Source organism: Dermochelys coriacea, chromosome 5 (genome assembly GCF_009764565.3).
Source record: "Dermochelys coriacea isolate rDerCor1 chromosome 5, rDerCor1.pri.v4, whole genome shotgun sequence".
In the NCBI taxonomy this organism is placed as follows: Eukaryota; Metazoa; Chordata; order Testudines; family Dermochelyidae; genus Dermochelys; species Dermochelys coriacea.
In genome coordinates, this window is record NC_050072.1 from 40,594,619 (window position 1) to 40,616,046 (window position 21,428).

At 41.8% G+C, this 21,428-nt stretch overlaps 1 protein-coding gene across 8 annotated transcripts in view; it reads left to right on the forward strand.

Moving 5' to 3' along the window:
• IPO11 (importin 11) overlaps positions 1–21,428 on the forward strand; it is a 277,976-nt gene that overhangs the window by 177,937 nt on the left and 78,611 nt on the right. For all 8 annotated transcript variants that reach the window (XR_006281719.1, XM_038401357.2, XM_043515249.1 and 5 more), the window contains 2 exons: positions 1,789–1,869; positions 7,652–7,747. Coding sequence is in view for 7 of the 8 variants with exons in the window: in XM_038401357.2 (XP_038257285.1) it covers positions 1,789–1,869; positions 7,652–7,747 (177 nt within the window). In the remaining variant the exon portion in view is untranslated. The remainder of the gene's footprint in view (positions 1–1,788; positions 1,870–7,651; positions 7,748–21,428) is intronic.

A 21,428-nucleotide genomic window follows, 5' to 3' on the forward strand; every position in this document is an offset into this window, starting at 1 on the left:
CACCAATTTGTTTTATACACATGCACCCCCCATTCCATCTGGACACAGGTGCTGGTAGATGTCCTAAGGCACCTTTTTCCTCTTTGGGATGAGCAGAGACCCTGTTTGTTTATGTTCATCTGGAAGCCCCTGATACAAAGACCCAATTGCACACACAGGAGTTCTGAGACCATTTATATAAAAGAATATTAGGCAAGGAAATAGGTACAGACCAATGGGCCAAAATGTGATAGAGGACTAGGGAATTCAACAGCAACAGTGAAATATATTTTTTAAAAAAAAAAAAAAGCACAATCCATTCTCCCGCCTCTAGAAGTATCCAACCCCACGAGCCACCTAAGGCCTCTGATCCCACTAGTAGTGCATATAGAACTGAGATGCAGTAGCCTAGTGAGGTTGCTGCTCAGGCTGGACCTCCAGCCTGATGGGGTAGGATACTCCTCAACTACTCATACTTCACCTTCCCTTGGGACACACACGCACACACACACACACACACACACACACACACACACACCCCTAAGTCCAAAGTGCTTACCACCAGTCCCAGTTTAGCAGTGGCCATCACAGTCCTTTATCTTGGGTTCACCCACATCCAGGACAACACAGTCCTTTCAAAAGTGATGTAGATATGTAAGAGCTTCTAGGTGTGAGAAAACCATAAGGCTTATGCTACACCAGCCGATCAGCCAAAGAGACCCCTTCATTCCTTCCTCAAGCTCATGAGGAAGATGAGTGCTGCTGAGAAGGGGAGGAAAAACAGAGACAGGCAATCCTTATATGGGGCCAAGAATTTTCTTTCCCCTGCTGTTCTAGACAAAGTATCTCCACCTCTGAAGATTCAAGGGCAAGACATTTGGAGTTTTTTAACTTCTGTTTCCAGCTACTGGATTTTTTTGTGTCTGTTTGCCAGATTAAAGTGTCATCTGGTACCAGATGTCTTCTCCTTATATAGGTACTTGTAGTGGAGTCACCTTCAACCTTTTCTTTAATAAGCTAAAATAGTTTGAGCTTGTTTAGTCTCATGGTAAAGAATATTTTCCAGACCACAAATCCTTCTTGTGGTGCTGTTCAGAGGCCCCTCCAATTTTCAACTTACTTTTTAAAATGTGGGCACCAGAAATAAGCACAACATTCAGTAGTGACCTCACCAATATCAAACACAGAGGAAAAATTACCTCCCTAATCTTCAGTATTCAGGTTTATACAGATCAAGAAATATCCACAAGTAAGATAAAGCCTTTCTTCACTGCCTAACTGTGATTAATCCATAATGCTGTTTGGAGAAGTTAATTGTAATATTATAGAAGTTTTGATAGTTTTTTGGATTACATATAAATAACAACCAATTAGTTTAGAAACAACAAAGATCCTGCTCTCATGGAAGTATTGCTAGCAATAAAAAAGAAAGAAATGCACATAAGGGGAGAGAGAGACACAAAAAATGTAATGCAAATTGATGAAATCATCACAATTCTCAGCAATTTAAAAAAAAATTCTAAGACACTAGCTGGTCATTTTGGATTTTTTGTGGATGTACAGTAGATAATAACTTTTCAATAACTACCATTTTCCTACAATATAGAGGGTAAAGTTTAAATGTCATGCAATTTAAATGTCCGTCTTGCTGCAGCTTATGACAGAATTAGTTCTTTGAGTTTCACTCGGAATAGCAGTTGTAAATAAAATTGATTTACAGAATTCATAATATGTCAAGGTTTGGGGGGGGGTTGCCCTTCATATAATGCAAATAACAAACGTTACATTTTGGTTTTCATTTAATTTCAGGTGTATTCAGGTGACCTATGCCGATCATTTTGTGAGCTCTTAAAGGACATAACTACTGAAGGTCAAGTTCAAGTGTTGAAGGTAGTGTATATTGTCATTTTTGATGTTCCACTTAAAGTGAGTAAAAAAAATCAGTAACTTGTTACAAAGAGCAGGCCTTTGTAGCACGTTTAGGTATAGCATTTAGTTCTTACAATCATCTTAATACTCAAGGGGCCTGATAGAAGAAAACCTCTCATTGTTTCCAGTAGTAATTACTAGTGAAGCACCGGTTGTTTTTTTGTTTGTTTGTTTGTTTTTGACATATTAATCATACAAATTTTAACATGCTCACTTGATTAAATAATATTAGTAAATTTAGTTATGAAGTCTTTTGTAATATAAAAATGGAACAGGAAAGATTTGGGATTTTTATAAGAAACAGTAAGTAAATTTCTGAAACCTGTCATGGGTAACAGAAATATCTGAAGACGAGTTCTGTGTAGCTTGAAAGCCTGTCTTTCACCAAAAGAAGTTGTACCAATAAAAGATATTACCTCAAGCACCTTGTCTCTCTAACAGAAAATTATCAGTCATATAGTGGTAAAGGTATAATGCTCAAATATCCTTCTTAAGATTTGACTGATTTTCTGTACGCTATTATTTATGGTAAGTCTGATGCTACTTGTTGGTTAAAGTATTGATTAGAGGATAGAAGTCCTAGAGAGGGAAAGTAAAACACAGCAGCAGAAAACCCAAGTGTAGTTGTAAAGATCAAGATTTAAATTAATAATTTTCTATTGTGAAATGTCTTCAGAAGATCCCCATTTTAAGAAGCATACCAAGCTGTATGATCACTGGACCATTTTAAGCAGTTTAGCCATTAATAAGCATGTACTCTTTAATCCAAACATGACTGTACAAGGCTTCACTTCTGTACTGGAACTTATTTTTCTTCTCCTCCTCCTTTTTTTGTTGATAAAAGCAAGAATGCCATGATGCAACATAGAACTTGCAAAAAAAAAAAAAAAAAAAGTTAATTAATGCAGCTCAGGGTGAGAGGCAAAGGTGGCTCTAAGCTATCTTTTTATCTCCCCCAAACCTTGTCCCCTGCTCAGGCCTATCTTGGAGCAGCCTAAGGGCACCAGTTCTAGTGCTCTGGTCATGCTCCTCACATGCTTTCCCCAGATGTTTCACATACATCTGTTCTTTGCACTGATGGAGCTGGATTAAAATGATCATGAGATTTTTTTTTTCCCCAGTCACTTAACTCTACAGGCAGCTTGGAGTATGGAGCTTAGTGAGGACTTGTCCCAGTAAGTGTATTGTGACTTTAAAATAATTGTATTGGTTTGTTCCATAGCCTAGCAGCAATACTTTTAAACTGTAGAGACAAATATGTGAGTGGCCAACCATTGTATTGTAAAGCTGTTGTACTCAGGAAATCTCAGGGACCTAGCTACACTTGCCTTTACTTGCATTTGGATATGATGAGAGAGAACTAATGGAAGCTAGATAGTTGTGCTATTTATATTTAAAAAAAAAAAAAACAATAAACCTACATTAACAATTCACCACACTGGAACATTCCACATTCAAAGAAAGACCGTGGGGTCAGCACTATTGTATTTAATTTATGGCTAGCAGTGAAATCTTGGAATCTACAGGAAGCTAATCACAATTGTATTTGACTATAATGGCAGTTCAGATACGAAAGGGATATTGTGTGAGGTGAACATAGGTTTAAATAGGTAGGTGTTTAGTATAATGTGGCCTAGAATATAATATAGAGGATGCACATCACTATTAACTAAAAAAGAAAATGAAAAAAAAACCTCCAAATACATTTTAGAAAATTGCTATTATTTTATTTTTAAACTTGGTTCTGAATTTAGTTATAGTTTTAGAATATTTTACTTTTCATTATTTGGAAAAGTGCAACATTAAGAAATTGTATTTAATTCTAAAATTGCTTAAAATATTTCTTAACCTAGATTATTTTGTAATAAATAACAAATGTTTCTCACTGACATATTAAAAGGTAATTAACTATGTCTAACACTCCAGAAATCTTAGGGTTCTTCCCATACATCTAAGTATTTGGTCATGTGGGTAGTGAAAATTATTTTATCTTGTGGCTGCTTCCTTTCTGTAAATGTAATGTTAAATGTGGAATATTTTAGTTGCACTCTTTAGTATGCTTTCAGCTTGCAAAAATGTCACCCAGTTCAATTATTTTAACTACAAGTACAACCAAGCAAGAAATGTCAGAAAAATTTTTGGGGGGAGGTATGAGTGTATGTGTGTAGATTCTGTATTACCTTAGCACCAAGGAGTTCTAGACATAGTTCATAGGCACTGTATAAAAACAGAGAAAAAAGATTATCTCTGCCCCAAGGAGTTTACAATCCTAAATATAAAACAAGAGACAACAGATGGATACAGTTGGAGGAGTATAAGAAAACAATGAGACAATAGTGGTCATAATAGGCAGTTGTCACAACACACCAACATCTTAACCACTGTCAAGTGTTTTATAGGCACAGTGGCAAAGCAGAGTTTTGAGGAGGGATTGGAAGGTGAATAATGAGATAGTTTTGCAGATGTTTACAGACAGTGCTTCCCAAGTGTGTGGGGCAGCATGAGAGAAAGCACAAGGATGATTGTTTGGAAATTTAATAAATGGGCAAAGAAGTTTGTCATCATAGGCTAATTGGAAGCAAGCTTTGGCAGCTCTGTAGTGAATGAGCGATGGTAGGTAAGCTGGACATTGACTGTAAAGGACCTTGAAAGTGAATACACTAGCTTATGTTTGATGTACTAGAGAAGGGGAAGACAGTGTAGGGATGCAATGAGGGATGTGACATGGTCAAAGCGACACGGTAGGAGAATGATCTTTGCAGCAGCATTCTGAATGGAGATGAGTGGGGCAAGATTGCATTTCTGAAACCCAGAGAGAAGGATGTTTCCATTAGTCAAGACACGAGATGAGAGTTTGGACAAGATTTTTAGCTAGATGGATGGTTAAGAAAGGCCATACCTTAGAGATGTTATGGAGAAAGAATTGGCAGGATTTAGCATAGCTCGGATGTGGGGACCTAGAGAAATGTTGGAGTTGAAGATGATGCCTAGGTTATGGGCCTGATGGTGATGTTGTCCACACTGATCAAGAAGGGAGATAGCAGGGAGGGCTTGAGGAGGATGATTAGGAACTCGGTGTTAGCCATGTTGATTTTGAGCTGATAGCTAGACATCTACAAGGAGATGTTAGAGAGAGAAGTTGAGATTTTAGTAAGGACAAAAGGAAATAGGTCTGGAGTAGCGACACTTAAGTGGAGACACTTAATATCTACAGTTAGTTTCCACTGGGTGTTTATAATTTTTGTGTAGGGTTAAAAAGGTTCTGTGTACTAAGCATTTAGAATCTAAAATAGTTATTCTGTGTTTATAGCCACTGAAGTACAAGATGTCCATCTTGAATTAAGATGACCAAATGGTTTGCATGTACATTTGTGGTGTCAGCTCATGGAGTATTGAATTACTGTTCTTGATAATTTGTGATTCTCACTTGGAGACATTCAGAAGAATGAAAGATTTGGAGATAGAATGGCAAAATTCTCTCCTCCACTCCATCCTGCTACAGTGGTAGAAAGGGAATGTAATCTGTGCAACTAATCATTCTCCCAACACAAGGAGGCCTCCAGCAGATGCAGACCTGGAATATTAAGCTCCTATGCAGCCTTAATCTCTGTGCCTCGGGTGTAGGGGAGTCTTGGCTGGATTGTGCTGTACTTTGGGTATCCTCTCTGCTAGATGACCTTTTGGGGGCCCCATTGCCTATTGGCACAAGTTAGAGCAGCCTTTAGAACTACTCTAAACTGGATTGGAGCTGATCAGAAAGTGAAGGAGTAATAATTGGCTTTGATGGCCATCCCTCCACCCCTTTGTGTCCTGAGCTGATCACAGCCACAGCAGAGAATCTTGCTCAAGATATTTAAAGGAGAGACATTGCTCAAAGCTGTACTATTTTGAGCTGCTACTCTAAAAGTTATGCTTAGAGTATTAGAAAGAGGCTTAGTTACTCCATTTATAAAAGAAAAGGGCTTGGCCATTCCTCTCTGAAATTTTTCAATGGTAACTGTGAATTCTTCAAGTTATTGTTCCTATGGGTGCTCTACCATTGGATATGTGCATGCCCATGTGCTCTTGATCAGAGACTTAAATCAGCAGTGTCTGCAGGTCCGCACCTGTTCATTGTATAACCGCATGCTCCAGTGCAAGAGCATATAGGGAGATGTGAACTCACCACCATTTCAGTTCCTTCTCAACTACTTTTGGCTCCAGATCTGTTCCACCTTGCATTTTTCTGTGATGCTGGGAGTACCTTTCTCAGACCTGAAGAAGAGCTCTGTGTGGCTCGAAAGCTTGTCTCTCTCTCTCTCCAGGAGAAGTTGATCGAGTAAAAGTTAACACCTTACCCACCTTGTCTCTCTGCTGCTCTCTGACCTTCAGCCCTCTCCAGCCCTGGCTTCAGAAAGTCAACCAGCAAATCCTTTTTAGTGGTATTGCTTTCAGTCTTTTCCCAGGAACCATCTACAGCTCCCATCTAGGATCTTCCACAGTCTCCTGATCTCTGACAGTTCTCACTTGCCCTTGACTCCCAGGCAGCTCTCACTTGCCCTTTTCCTGACTGTCTGAGTTTGTGCTGTAAGGAAACCCTTACTCACTAAGGCCTTGTCTACACTACAGGGAAAATTCGATCTAAGCTACGCAATTTGAGTTACGTGAATAGTGTAACTCAATTCGACGTAGCTTAGATCTACTTATTGCAGGGCCCACACTATGTGATGTCGATGAGAGACATCTACTCCCCCTACTCTTCTCGATCCGGGCTAGAACAGGAGTCGACAGGAGAGCAACCTGCGGTCAATTTAGCAGGCCTTCACTAGACCCGCTAAATCAACCGCCGATGCACCGATCACCGCTTGTTGATCCCCCAGTAAGTGTAGACAAGCCCTTAGCCCTGGTCTATACTAGGAAGGGAATCTATCTAAGTTTTGTGAATAACGTAGCTGAAGTCGACTACTTAGATCTACTCACCGCGGTGTCTTCACTACAGTGAGTCGACTGCTGCTGCTCCCCTGTCGACTCCGCCTGCACCTCTCATAGTGGTGGAGTACAGGAGTCGAAGGGAGAGCACTTGAGGATCGATTTATCGTGTCTAAACGCGATAAATCAACCCCTGCTGGATCGATCACTGCCCACCGATCCAGTGGTTAGCGTAGACATACCCGTTGACTCTTCCTTTCTCAGATTCTCCCTGATCCTATATAGCCCAAGGTGCTGCCCTTCCCTCTTAATAGACCAAACTGGGAGCACCTGTTCTTGCACAGGGGAAGTGTATCTGCTTTATTGACAGAGTTCATCTCATGTGATGGGGCTTATACTAAATAAATTGTCACAGATTGCTTGCTAGCTAATATTTTACTTAATTGTGGAATCTACTGTCCTGTGTCTCCCTCCCACCAAACACTTTTTTACTTTAGTCTTCAAAATTGATTGTATGTGGTATATTTTCCTCTGTTCCAAATGCAAATGAGTTAGAAACAGCAAAACATCACCGATCAGCTGCTTACATATGTATTGGTACAATTGTACTGTTCAGTTTAGCAGGATATTTATGAATGCAGTTGATAACATTTTAAGGTTTGTACATTTCTGAAGAGTATTGTAAATGTCTATTTTTATAGTTTATGAAATAGCCAACATTCTATCACCCAGACTAATAGACATTAATATGCATAAATCATGGAGCTTCCATTGTAGTTTTTCAGTGTAGTTTTTTGCTTGTTTTTATGTTTTTGTTTGTTTTTGGTTTTTTTAGGTTGTGGAAAATGTCCTAAAAGTAAACCCAGCATTGGGGCCTCAAATGTTTCAACCCCTTTTGCCATCTGTGTTCAGGGGGATTATAGAGGGGGAGGTAAGAATTATTTTCTTAAAACTACTTTAGTTTTTCATGGCGAATGTATTTGCTTTCAACTTGTTTTCCATAAGTTTGTACCCAGATACCAATATTAAGTAAGTAATAGATTTAATTTTAAAAAGCAACGACTGGAAAATGAAATGTTGTGACTGAAATATTTCATGTGATTTCACAGGCTTATTTCTTACCTTTCCAAATGAACATATGAACCACTATACTTTTTCACCTCTGCCCTTATGAATTCAATGTTACAAATTCAAATATTCTATTTGGGTTAGTTTTTATTACATTTTATGAAGTGTGTAGTATATTAACATCATAGAAGAAATTCAAATCATCAAATACATCCCCATGGGAGTCGGGTATAATGAAGAATAGATGAAGTATCAAATTTAATTACAGATATTAAATTGATTTTACCCTTGATATTAGTAGTTCTACTCTCTTCTGTATATAAAATGCAGGATTTATAGAAAATACAGATTTTACGAACGTTCTTAAGGCATTTGTTTCTCATTACTAGAGCCTTCTTATAATGTCTACTGATCCCTGCTGCTCTTGGCAAGTCTCATCAGAACCCAACCAACTCGTTGGGTTAAGCATTAAGATCAGTTCAAAGCTAATGTTTTTCACCACAACCCCCCAGCAGTCTGCACTTCCCCAGCTGTCCAGCCATTTAAAAAAAAAATCTATTCTTGCATAAATACATTTAAATCTCAAAACTTTAAATCAGTGAAACATTATTTAAACTTGGCTCACTTCTGAGCTCTCAGTGAGATCTATAAAACAAGCCTGAAATGTGTTACATGCAGGCAGACTTTTGTGCTTGTGCAGAGCCCCAGGAAAGTCATTGGAGTTCTGTGTTGTTTACTCCTGAAGACATTCTGTGCCAAAAAAATAAAAATTCCATGCATATTATTTTAAAACCTGTGAAAAAATCTGCAAATTTTATTTGTCAAATAAATGTGGAGACTCCAGCATGGCATTGGGGAGCACAGGCGTCTGGCTGCACAGAAGTGGGAGATCACTGCCCTAGAAACACCCCAGGGCCCTGCCCCTCCTTGGCAGGTGCACCAGGTATGGGCAGGCAGGCTCAGCAAGGCAGGATCCAAATGTGGAGGGGCTTAATGTGGGGGGATCCAGGTGTGAGTTGAAAGGGTTCAATGTGGGGCAATCTGGGCATGGGAGGCTCAGTGGGGGATCCGGGTGCAGGGGGGATCTGGATGCACAGGGGCTTGTTGTTGGGTTCTGGGTGCAATGGTAATGGGACTCTGAAAGGGGGATCCAGGTGAAGGTGATTGGGGCTCAGTGAGGGAGAGGGATCTGGGTGTGGGAGGGATAGAGCTTGGCAGGGGAGTCTGGGTGTGGAGGGCTCAGTGGGGGGGTCCAGATGCTGGGGGAGTGAGGTTCAGTGGAGTGGGGTGTGGTTGTTTGGGGCTCGATAGAGTGGAGATCCAGGTGTGGGTGACTCCTCAGGGTGGTCCAGGGGCAGGGGGAGTGGTGCTTGTTGGGGGGTTCTGGGTGCAGGGAGAGTAAGGCTCAGTGGCAGGGTCAGGCTGCATGGAGGTTGGGTGGTTGGGAGAAGCAGCTCCCTTTACAGTGACCCCTCCCCCTGCAGCAGAGGAGCAATGAGTGTAGGAAGTGTGGGGAGGGGGAGTTTGCATTGCTTCCTACAGATGGAGGAGAAATCTGGGGGTGGGTCTGACATGGCCCCAGATGCCGTGCAGGGGAAGAGGAAGACCCATCCTTCCCAGCCCAGCCGGGACTAGCAGCTGTAGGGTGGGAGCCACCAGCAGGGTCTTCCACAGTCACACCCCTTACCCCACAGTGATTTTACCTTTCTGCCGGCTGCCCTGGGCACCTGAAACATACTGCTAGGGAGCGTCACATGACCACGCTTGTGGCTTCTCTTTGCTTCCCTGTCAGAAAGTCATTTTTCTGCGGGGAAGCAAAGAAATCTACAGGAGATATAAATTCTGCGTGTGCACAGTGGTGCAGAATTCCCTCAGGAGTAGTAGTTGCAGGGATCCTTACAATGCATTGCAAGATTGGGATTTAAAGTTTTAGCAAATCTGTGATTGGTTAAAGCATTGAAGTTGTGTGTGCCTAATTTCTGATCATACTATGTGGAAAAGTGTGTGTCAGTTTAACTCAGAACCAAAAATAAATGACTTCTTTGATTTTGCTCAGACCTTAAAAAAGAAAAAAGTTTAGGCTGATACTAAGTAGGGAAAATTTCAGCCAAAATTAATTTGTTTCAGAATATGTGGCTGATGTTGAAAATAGATAAAGAGAATAATAGTTTATATGTACTCATAACATCACCCAAAACATGGTGTGTATTGTAAACTATTATACAATACTGTATTCATTGAGTTTATACAGCACCTTATGAACAATAAGGTTCTCCACACTAATTAGAAGTGTTTTGAGTTTTTTTTTGTTAGCAACTAATTAATTCAAATTCAAAAAAGATGCATAGGTAAGTAAATAAAGCAAATAAATGGCATAGATAAAATGTGGTAGTCTGGGAAGTTATAACATCTTTAGTATCACTTATTTGGGTAGAGTTCTAATATCACCTTTGACTAAGGAGCAACCTTTTGTTTTAAGTGAACATTTTAAAGTATCTCTCAGGTTTCAATTTTAGTGAACCTAAGAACATAATGTCAGCCATACTGGGTCAGACCAATGGTCCATCTAGCCCAGTATCCTGTCTCTGATGGTGACCAGTGCTAAATGCATCGGAGGGAATTAATACAACAGGGCAATTTTGAGTGATCTGTCCCCTATCATCCAGTCCCAGCTTCTGGAATCAGAGGTTTAGGGACACTCAGTGCATGGGGTTGTGTCCTTGACCATTTTGGCTAAAAGCTATTGATGGACCTATCCACCATGAACTTATCTAATACTTTTTTGTGCCCAGTTATATTTTTTGGCCTTCACAACATCCCATGGCAACAAGTTCCACAGGTTGACTGTTCATCGTGTAGAAAAAGTACTTCCTTTAGTTTGTGTTAAACCTGCTGCTGTGTTAAACCTTTCTTCTTCTGTTATGTGAAGGAGTAAATAACACTTCCCTATTCATTTAATAAGGAATATCAGTCATTTAAAACCTACATTTACTGTACACACTTGATTTCATTTTGTTACTGTAAAATATACCCATATATTTATATATTATAAGTAATTTAGTTATTAGAATATTGAATTAAGAGAATGTTTGAAGAAAACATATACTAAATAAATTAATACCATGTCTTTATTTTAAATCTTTGTGCACTGAAATTTATCTTGTCAGTCAGTTTTTTCTTCCTTTTGTTTAAATTTTGGCAGACTGAGAACAGCTATAGAGTTTCAGGGGGTTACTTCGTCCCCTTCTGTTACATGACCTAAGGGTTTTCATTTCATTTCTCTTTTTCTCTGTGGTTTTTAAGTATACCTGATAAATCCTATTATTTTTTCATATTGAATAAAAAGACTTGAAATAACCGGTAGTTGATACCATGAAGTGGTAAAATAACATATTTCAGCACTTTCTCTGTCGTCTGTTATTTCACCAATTTGTGTATTTGCACGCTGCTATTCCTTAACTGTTACCATGAGGAAGTGTCACCACAGAGAATTACAGTGATGAGTTGCTGTTGCCAGACCAACAGCACTTTTATAAAGCCAACAAAAGATCTGATAAATTGGGAAAGGAACCAAACTACTACTGACAATTTGTTGAGTCCCCTGTGCCAGGGACAAATGAACGAGATAAAAAAGGAAAAGGAGACGGTGTCAAGCTGCTACGAATGTTCTGCATAGCTCGGTGACTTGAAGTATCACTGAATAAGGATGCTAACTGAAATAGAAGAGAAGTATGCTATTTTGCTTTTGTTTTGTGCTCAGAATTCCATGTTCTCCCTTTCAGTGGTGCTGTTGTATAAACATTGCGTAGATTGAGTGGGTTAAATGCTGCTTTTCTGACATTTTTCTTGAACTTTGAGAGGATATTCTGCATTTCTTAAAATGGGGGCAATGTCATTCCTAAATACATAAATAACGGTTAAGAGGCAAATTTTAATTCAGTCAATAGCCTGAATAAATGAGCTGTGCAGCCTAAGTAAAGGAATGTGGAATTTCATGGGAATTGGGAAAGTGTCTGTTGTATAGCCTTTGTGGTTTTTGGAATTCCTTGCTGTCCAACATACTTCTCCCATGCGCTAGAGGAGTTCAGGGAATCACCACAAAGCACAACACAGCGTGCAAGAAGTACAGAATACTTGTATGGTGGCTTAGTATCCTTCCTATCTCGCTGCACAAAAATTCCACTAATTCAGAATGTTCCTATAACCATCTTAATTCTGTACCTCGTAGCATATGCATTTTTTCTCTTACAGTATCTCTGCACTTTGAGCTTGAGGGTGTGATTCCCAGGTTGAGGAGACATACTTGCGCTACCTCTCATCAAGCTAGTGCACTAAAAGCAGAATGGAGCTGCAACAGCAGGATGGTTAGCCCGCCCAAATTCATACTCGTCTGAGACCCTAGGCATGTACTAGGGGTGGCTAACCCATCCCGTTGTTCGTGCTCCCATGGCTACACTCTATTTTTAGTGCTCTAGCTTGATGAAAGTATGTCTTCTTGAGCTGGGAATCACACTCCCAACTCGAAGTGTAAACATACCCTCAGTGACACCTGTGTAATTCTTGGACTTCAATACAGGTACAAAGGTGTAACTGATTGTAGCATGATAAACAACTGTTGATGCACAAGAAAGAACAAAATTCAGCTTACTCTTTGAGCGATGTTGACTCCTGCTATGCTAATAGGAAGAAAAAAGCAGTAAAAACTTAATTTTGTTACAGTCAGCACATATAATTATGAATTGCAGATAGATTGAGTAAAACAGTGCTGATTTTACTGTCAATTTTCTAGAGTCAAACTATACTTTCAGAAGTCAGTATTGTCAACCTGTTAGCAAAGATATTTTCAAGTCTAAGTATTATTTATTCTTCTTTGAGATGTGATGTATGTATTCCGCTCTTGGGTGTTTGAGCGTTGGAGACTGGAATTGTTTTGATCACCACTTCCCATTGGCCCACATTCTATCTGCCCTCGTGCTTCCTATTCTAGGGACATAAAGAGGTGGGTCAACCAATCTTAGTTTCTTCTAATGCAGTGAAAGCAGTGTCTTTATTCTAGCTAAGTCTATTTCCATAGTTTATTTACAGTAAATTTTGACTATAGTTAGTATTCTACTAGTTTTTAGTAGGTTAGGTTTCATCTGGGCAACTTTTCTCTATATATGTAGCTCTTTGCTACGTAGTCCTGGGTCTTCAGTCTTTATGGCTGAACAAAAATTCCCTGGCTTCAAATACTGTCACCCACTTGACACAGCCATCTCACCTAATGATGGAGTCAGGCTTGTCAGCCATTGGGAACAGAGAGATACACTCTAATCCTGATATCCACTTCCCTGATCTATCAATTTGCGTATGTTCCATACTCCTTATCACAACTGGGGCTTGAGACATCAGAGCTAGTAGTCGGAGCCAGAGTCAGAATCTGGAGTCGAGCCAAGCGTTAGAACTGAGTTGGAGTCGAGACTCAAACCAAGGAGCAGGAAGGCAGGGACCAGGACAAGGCAGAGAAGCAGGGCTTAGGAGTCAGGCGCGAAGGCAGGGTTCAATGTAGCAGCCAGTCAGGAATTCACCCAGTTGCATGGACAACTTTCTTTGTCTTCTTCTGGCTTAAATAGCACAGCTGGACCAATCAGTGGGATTGGGCACTCCCATGAGTAGTGCCTCAGATGGGGTTAGGCTACCATTAGCCACTCAGTCCATCAGTTACTAACAAGATGGATGGTGGCCAGGATGCAAAGGTTGCCTGGAGACCCACGAACCTGGTTTCAACTCCTGTAGAGCTTCATACTCCTGGTTATACCGGACTTCTTGGGGCCCTCAATTTTTGAGAAGACTGTGACATGAAAATATTCTAGACCATCGTCCCCTTCTCCAGTCAGGCCATCTGCATCTTGTGCAGAACAGCAGCCTCATGTTTCTCCAGGCCAGCAGAAAATCCAGACTTCTGAAGAAGAGCAGTTTCATCAGACTGATTTCCTCCAGTTGCACTTTTATCTTCTTTGCCTGCAAAAGCTGCGATCCCATCTTCTTCAACACCACCTGAGGACTCTCATACATTTCAGAAGCTTCTGAAGAGATTGGCTGAAACATAAGAGAGCCTGGTGGAAGTGGTGAGTGAAAAATCCCACAGACATCTAGACATATTACATACTGCACTTCTAGAAAGGCTGACAATGCCAGTTAGTGAGGACCTGCTGGAATTGGCTCAGCTTTTGTGGCAAACACCATCACAATTCCTGCTTCCTCAGAAGAGATCAATAGAAGATATCAGGTATCATCATCAAGGTTTGAATTATTCTCTACTGACCTCATACCAGGCTCTCTTGTAGTTGTAGCAGGTCAGAAGCATACTAAACAGCTAAGCTCCAAGTCAACTGCAAAGGAAAAGGAGCCCAATCATTTAGACTTGCTGAGAAGGAAGAGCTTTGCCTCTGCCAGTCTTCAAATGAGAATCTCAAATTATCAAGCTCTCCTTTCTAAAGGCAACTATCTCTGTTTATTCTGTCGGAATAGGATCTCCAGGTTCCTTGACAAGATACCCAGGAATCCAGATCAGAACTGCAATCTCTGATTAATGAACAACTATCTCCAAAACCCCATTACAAGCCACAATGGATGTATCATATGCTGCTGTGTATTTCATAATGACTGCCAAAACAATGAGGCAAGTGTCTTGGTTCCAGTCTTTGGGTATCCCACATGAAGTTGAGAGCACTACTGAGGATTTACCATTCTAGAGCTGAGAGCTACTTAGCTTTAAAACAGATGACATCCTACATATCTTCCTAAGATCTGCTGTGAAAATTTAAGGTCATTTGGAAGAATACAGTCAGTTGGGGGCAGGGAATTCCTGCAGTCTCAGATGATGATGTGTCCATTACAAACTTTGTATCACAAATCTTTTGGCCTGCTAATAAAAAACAGTGTTTCCATCAAAGGTGTCCATCTGCTTCAGCTATGTCTATCAACAGGCAGCAAGTTTGATGGTCATGTCGAGAACTCAAAACTGATTGTTATGCATCTTTTTCTCTTACTTATCCCTTTTGGAAACCATCTATTATATTTTTGAGAAATCTGGAATAATATTTCTTCAGACAAATAGGGCAAAGATAAGGTTCCTTATCGATTCAGGGAAAGAGGTTTTTATTCGTATTTATTCGTTAGCCCCCAGGGCATTAACAAAAGTGCCTGGTGGTCATTACAGCATTTCTATGAAAGCAGACCATTGGAGTTTATCCTTATCTCAGTGATCAGCTGATACATGTGTCCTCCCCTCAGCAGGTCTTGGAAAATATTCATTGCATTCTTCAGCTCTTGGCCATTCTGGACGAAGTGTAAACAAGGAAAAGTCTGTACTGATTCCATTTAAATAATAGAATTCATAGATGCTCTTCTGGACCCCACAGCATCAGCTTACCCACCTCAGTCCAGATTCAAGAAGATCATGCAAATGATAATTCAATTACAGAATACCCAACACAAAACTATAAGATACAGTTAAGAGTCTTGCGTCACATGGCATTGTGCATGTTTGTTACTCCTCGTGGCAGACTTTGCCTTTGTTTGCAAGGATGGCTGAAATCAGTCTACATTTCATCAAGTTACCATATAGACTTGCTAGTGCAAATCCCACAGTAAATCGTCTTTTTGATTCAGTGGTGGAAAGATCCAGTTCATGTATGCAAGGATCTTCTCTGTACACTTACTTCCAATGTTAACTCTGTTGCCAGATGAATCCAAACAAGGCTGAGGAGCTCACCTGGGGCATCATCAAACACAAGCACCATGGACAAAGGATGAATCCCTTCTACATATAAAACATTTTACAGCTCAGGACGATTCTTCTTGCCTGTCTAGTATTTTGTCTCTAACCCTTGGCAAGTCTATACAGGTGAATGACAAACAACACAACTGCTATTTTTATGTAAACAGGCAGCGAGGAGCAAGGTCATCTCCCCTATGCCAAGAAGTAATCCAACTTTGTGAGTGGTGCATCAAACATGGAATTTTTGTTGAAGTTATTCATCTCCCAGAACTGATGAACACTGTTGCAGATTGTCTGAGTAGGAACTTTTCTTCTGACCATGAGTGGTCCATAAATATCTGTTGTTTAGCAGATTTTTTTCAGAAATGGGGTCACCCAGTTATAGATCTATTTGCCATGGCATTGATAGTCAACAGCTTTTACTCGAGAGGCAGACAGAGTCCAGGGTCTCTTTCAGATACCTTTCTAATTCTGTGGTCAAGAGGACTCGTGTATGCTTATCTGCTCCCAGGTTGTCTAAAGTAGTCTAATTAATAGTAAAAAAGACTGTAAAATCTACTCATAATGCCAAATGGAAATGGTTCACCATTTGGGCACAGAGACATCATGTTTTACCTTTCCTAACAGGCCTCCTATATATCGGGGGTGGGCAAACTTTTTGGGCCAAGGGCCACATCTGGGTGGAGAAATTATATGCAGGGCCGGGGCAGGTGGTAGGGGTGTGGGAGGGAGTGTGGGGTGTGGGAGGGGGTGCGGTGTGCAGAAATGGGCTCAGGGCAAGGGATTGGGGCAGAGGAGGGGTGCGGGGTGTATGAGGGGGCTCAGGGCAGGGGTGCAGGAGGTGTGCGGACTGCGGGAGGGAGCTCAGGGCTGGGGTTTGGGATGCAGGAGGGGTTCAGGGTGCGATGGGGCTTAGGGAAGGGAGTTGGGGTGCAGAAGGGGTACAAAGTGCAGGCAGGGGGTTGGGGTGCAGTAGGGGTGCAGGGTGCAACGGGGCTCAGGGTTGGGGTGCATAGGAGTGCAGGTTGCAGCAGGGGGCTCAGGGCAGGGAGTTGGGGTGCAGGAGGGGTGTGAGGTGCAGGCAGGGGGCTTAGGGCAGGGAGTTGGGGGGCAGGGTGCAGAAGGGGTTCTGGCTCCGGCCCTGCACCACTTATCTAAAGCAGCTCCGGGGTGGCAGCGGTGCGCACCAGGGCCAGGCAGGCTCCCTGCCTGTCTGCCCTGGCCCTACGCAGCGCCGCTCCAGGAATCAGCCGGAACCACGTCCCTTTGTGGCCCTAGGGGAGGCAGGGGGCACAGGGCACCGGCCACACGCTGCCCTTGCTATGCTCCAGGTACCTCCCCCGAAGCTCCCATTGGCCGCGGTTCCCTGTTCCTGGCCAATGGGCGCTGCGGGAGGCGGTGCCTGGAGGCAAGAGCAATGCACGGAGCTGTCTGCGCCCCCCCCACCCACCCCAGGCTGCAGGGACATGATGCCAGCCGCTTCTGAGTGTGGTGCGGAGCCTGCGGCCAGGGGGCAATCCCACAGGCGGGATCCAAAGTGCTAAGGGGCCGGATCAGTTTGCCCACCCCTGCTATATATATTGGACTACTTGCTTTCATTAAAAAAATGTGGTTTCCCTAATAGCTCAATAAAAGTACCTCTAGCATCTGCATTTGCTTACCATCCACAAATTCAAAATTACAAAATATTTTCATATCCCACCGTTTCTAGATTTTGAAAGGGTTTAGTTGCAGCTATTCCTTTCTGGTTAGAGAATCACTTCCCTTGTGAGATTTGAATATTGTATTAGCTGGTCTATATTAGCTCCATTCAAACCATTAGCCATGTATTCTTTTCAACATCTTTCTGTGCTAACATAGTTTTTGGGTACCATTATGTCTGCACACAGAGTGAAAGATTTTTCATAAAGATCAGGTCGCACTTAGGCCATGTCAGCAAAAATTTTGTTGCTCGCGGGTGTATTGGTACAGCTGTGTCGCTGTGAGCTTTGTGCTGGGAGAGCAGCTGAGCCCTGCTTAGGGGGTGGGGCTTCTGACTAGGGGTCCTATAAAGGTAGCCAGCCAGTCGTGCAGCGGCACAGACAGCTGCAGCGGCACAGGAGCTAGCAAACAGAGCTCTAAACAGGCGAGTTTGAGTGGGAGTTCTGTTGGAGGAGTTTGTATTGTGGTGCTTGTTTGGGGTTTGCTTTTGCTGGGGGGGGTGGTTCCCAGATTAACAGGATTTAGGTGGGAAGGTGATGACAGATATGGAGGCAGCTGTGGGAGTGACTCGTGTAGTGGAAGACACATTGAGGATGACTGGATGTGGAAGCTGTGGTATGTACATGATCCTGGAGGGGGGAACCGGTAAGAGTTTTTTCTGCATGAAATGTCGTCTGATAGAGCTGATGGAGGAAAAGATCTGAGGTTTGGAGATGCAGGTGGAAAGTCTGGTTGAGTTTAGGAAGGGGTTTGAGCAGATGATGGAGCAAAGATATGAGGTATCTGAAGGGAAAAGCTCAGACTCACGGATGGAAGCAGGGCTGGGGAATTTTGAGGTGAGACTGGGTGAGGAAAGTGGTCAGTGGAAACATGTGACTCAAAGAACCAGGCAGAGGAAAAGACGGGCTAGTGAAGGAGAAATAGAGCTTAGGAACAGGTTTGCAGAGTTGGAAAATGAAGAAGGGGCTCAGCAGGTACTTGTTGAAGGTGGAAGGGTAAGGAAGAAGAGAAGAGAGGCTAGTCCTATAGGAAAAGCGGAAGAGTCAAAGGAGACTACACCAAATATGAGCCCCAGGAGGATACAGGATGGGTTGAAGAGGATTATAAGGGAAAATAGGAATGGAAAGAACTTGCAGCCAGAGGGAACAGGGGAGAGACTGGAGAATAGCACAGTCACCAGGAAAAGGCAGGTCTATGTGACTGGGGACTCTTTATTGAGAAGAATAGACAGGCCTGTAACTAGAGCTGATCCAGAGAATAGAAGGGTGTGCTGTCTTCTGGGTGCTAAGATACGGGATGTAGACCTGAGGTTGAAAAGGATCGTAAAGGGAGCGGGAAAGAATCCCCTAATTATCCTTCATGTGGGAACAAATGATACGGCTAGATTCTCTCTGGAAAGTATTAAGGGAGACTATGCTAGGCTGGGGAAGACGCTTAAGGAAATTGAGGCTCAGGTGATCTTTAGCAGGATCCTTCCTGTTCCTAGAGAAGGGCAACAAAGGTGTGACAAGATTATGACTGTCAACAGATGGCTTAGGCAGTGGTGCTATAAGGAGGGCTTTGGGATGTATGGCCACTGGGAGGCATTCACGGACAGAGGACAGTTCTCTCGGGATGGCCTTCATCTGAGTAGGGAAGGAAATAGACTTCTAGGATGGAGGCTGGCACAACTGATAAAGAGAGCTTTAAACTAGGAATTAGGGGGAGATGGATGGGAGATGTCCAGGAAATCTCCACGCCAGATTTTAGCATTGAGAGGGAAGAAGACGAAGTAAGAAAGGATACAGCTGTGGGTAGGAGAATGTATATAAGGAGCGAGGGCGGTGTGGATACTAGTCTAACAGGTTATACTGGCTGTAGAATGACTGTGCCTAATAGGGTACAAAATGTGAGCGAGGCCAAACAGCAAAAATTAAGATGTTTATACACCAATGTGAGGAAATGGAGGAACTAGAGCTACTGGTGCAGGAAGTGAAACCCGATATTATAGGGATAACAGAAACATGGTGGAATAGTAGTCATGACTGGACTACAGGTATTGAAGGGTATGTGCTGTTTAGGAAAGACAGAAACAAAGGTAAAGGTGGTGGAGTAGCATTGTATATCAATGATGAGGTAGAATGTAAAGAAATAAGAAGCGATGCAATGGATAAGACAGAGTCCGTGTGGGTAAAAATTACATTGGGGAAGAAAACTAGTAAAGCCTCTCCTACGATAGTGCTTGGGGTGTGCTATAGACCTCCGGGATTTAATTTGGATATGGATAGAGCCCTTTTTAATGTCTTTAATAAAGTAAATACTAATGGAAACTCCGTGATCATGGGAGACTTTAACTTCCCAGATATAGACTGGAGGACCAGTGCTAGTAATAATAATAGGGCTCAGATTTTCCTAGATGCGATAGCTGATGGATTCCTTCATCAAGTAGTTGCTGAACCGACTAGAGGGGATGCCATTTTAGATTTAATTTTGGTGAGTAGCGAGGACCTCATAGAAGAAATGGTTGTAGGGGACAATCTTGGCTCAAGTGATCATGAGCTAATTCAGTTCAAACTAAATGGAAGGATTAACAAAAATAAATCTGCAACTAAGGTTTTTGATTTCAAAAGGGCTGACTTTCAAAAATTAAGGAAATTAGTTAGGGAAGTGGATTGGACTGAAGAATTTATGGATCTAAAGGTAGAGGAGGCCTGGGATTACTTTAAATCAAAGCTGCAGAAGCTATCGGAAGCCTGTATCCCAAGAAAGGGGAAAAAATTCATAGGAAGGAGTTGTAGACCAAGCTGGATGAGCAAGCATCTTAGAGAGGTGATTATGAAGAAGCAGAAAGCATACAGGGAGTGGAAGATGGGAGGGATCAGCAAGGAAAGCTACCTAATTGAGGTCAGAAGATGTAGGGATAAAGTCAGAGAGGCTAAAAGTCGAGTAGAGTTGGACCTTGCAAAGGGAATTAAAACCAATAGTAAAAGGTTCTATAGCCATATAAATAAGAAGAAAACTAAGAAAGAAGAAGTGGGGCCGCTTAACACTGAGGATGGAGTGGAGGTTAAAGATAATCTAGGCTTGGCCCAATATCTAAACAAATACTTTGCCTCAGTGTTTAATAAGGCTAAAGAGGATCTTAGGGATAATGGTAGCATGACAAATGGGAATGAGGATATGGAGGTAGATATTACCATATCTGAGGTAGAAGCGAAACTGAACCAGCTTAATGGGACTAAATCGGGGGGCCCAGATAATCTTCATCCAAGAATATTAAAGGAATTGGCACCTGAAATTGCAAGCCCATTAGCAAGAATTTTTAATGAATCTGTAAACTCAGGAGTAGTACCGAATGATTGGAGAATTGCTAATATAGTTCCTATTTTTAAGAAAGGAAAAAAAAGTGATCCGGGTAACTACAGGCCAGTTAGTTTGACATCTGTAGTATGCAAGATCCTGGAAAAAATTTGGAAGGAGAAATTAGTTAAGGACATTGAAGTCAATGGTAAATGGGACAAAATACAACATGGTTTTACAAAAGGTAGATCGTGCCAAACCAACCTAATCTCCTTTTTTGAAAAGGTAACAGATTTTTTAGATAAAGGAAATGCAGTGGATCTAATTTACCTATATTTCAGTAAGGCATTTGATACCGTGCCACATGGGGAATTATTAGTTAAATTGGAGAAGATGGGGATCAATATGAACATCAAAAGGTGGATAAGGAATTGGTTAAAGGGGAGACTGCAACGGGTCCTACTGAAAGGCGAACTGTCAGGTTGGAGGGAGGTTACCAGTGGAGTTCCTCAGGGATCGGTTTTGGGACCAATCTTCTTTAATCTTTTTATTACTGACCTTGGCACAAAAAGTGGGGGTGTGCTAATAAAGTTTGCAGATGATACAAAGCTGGGAGGTATTGCCAGTTCGGAGAAGGTTCGGGATATTATACAAGAGGATCTGGATGACCTTGTAAACTGGAGTAATAGTAATAGGATGAAATTTAATAGTGAGAAGTGTAAGGTTATGCATTTAGGGATTAATAACAAGAATTTTAGTTATAAATTGGGGACGCATCAATTAGAAGTAACGGAAGAGGAGA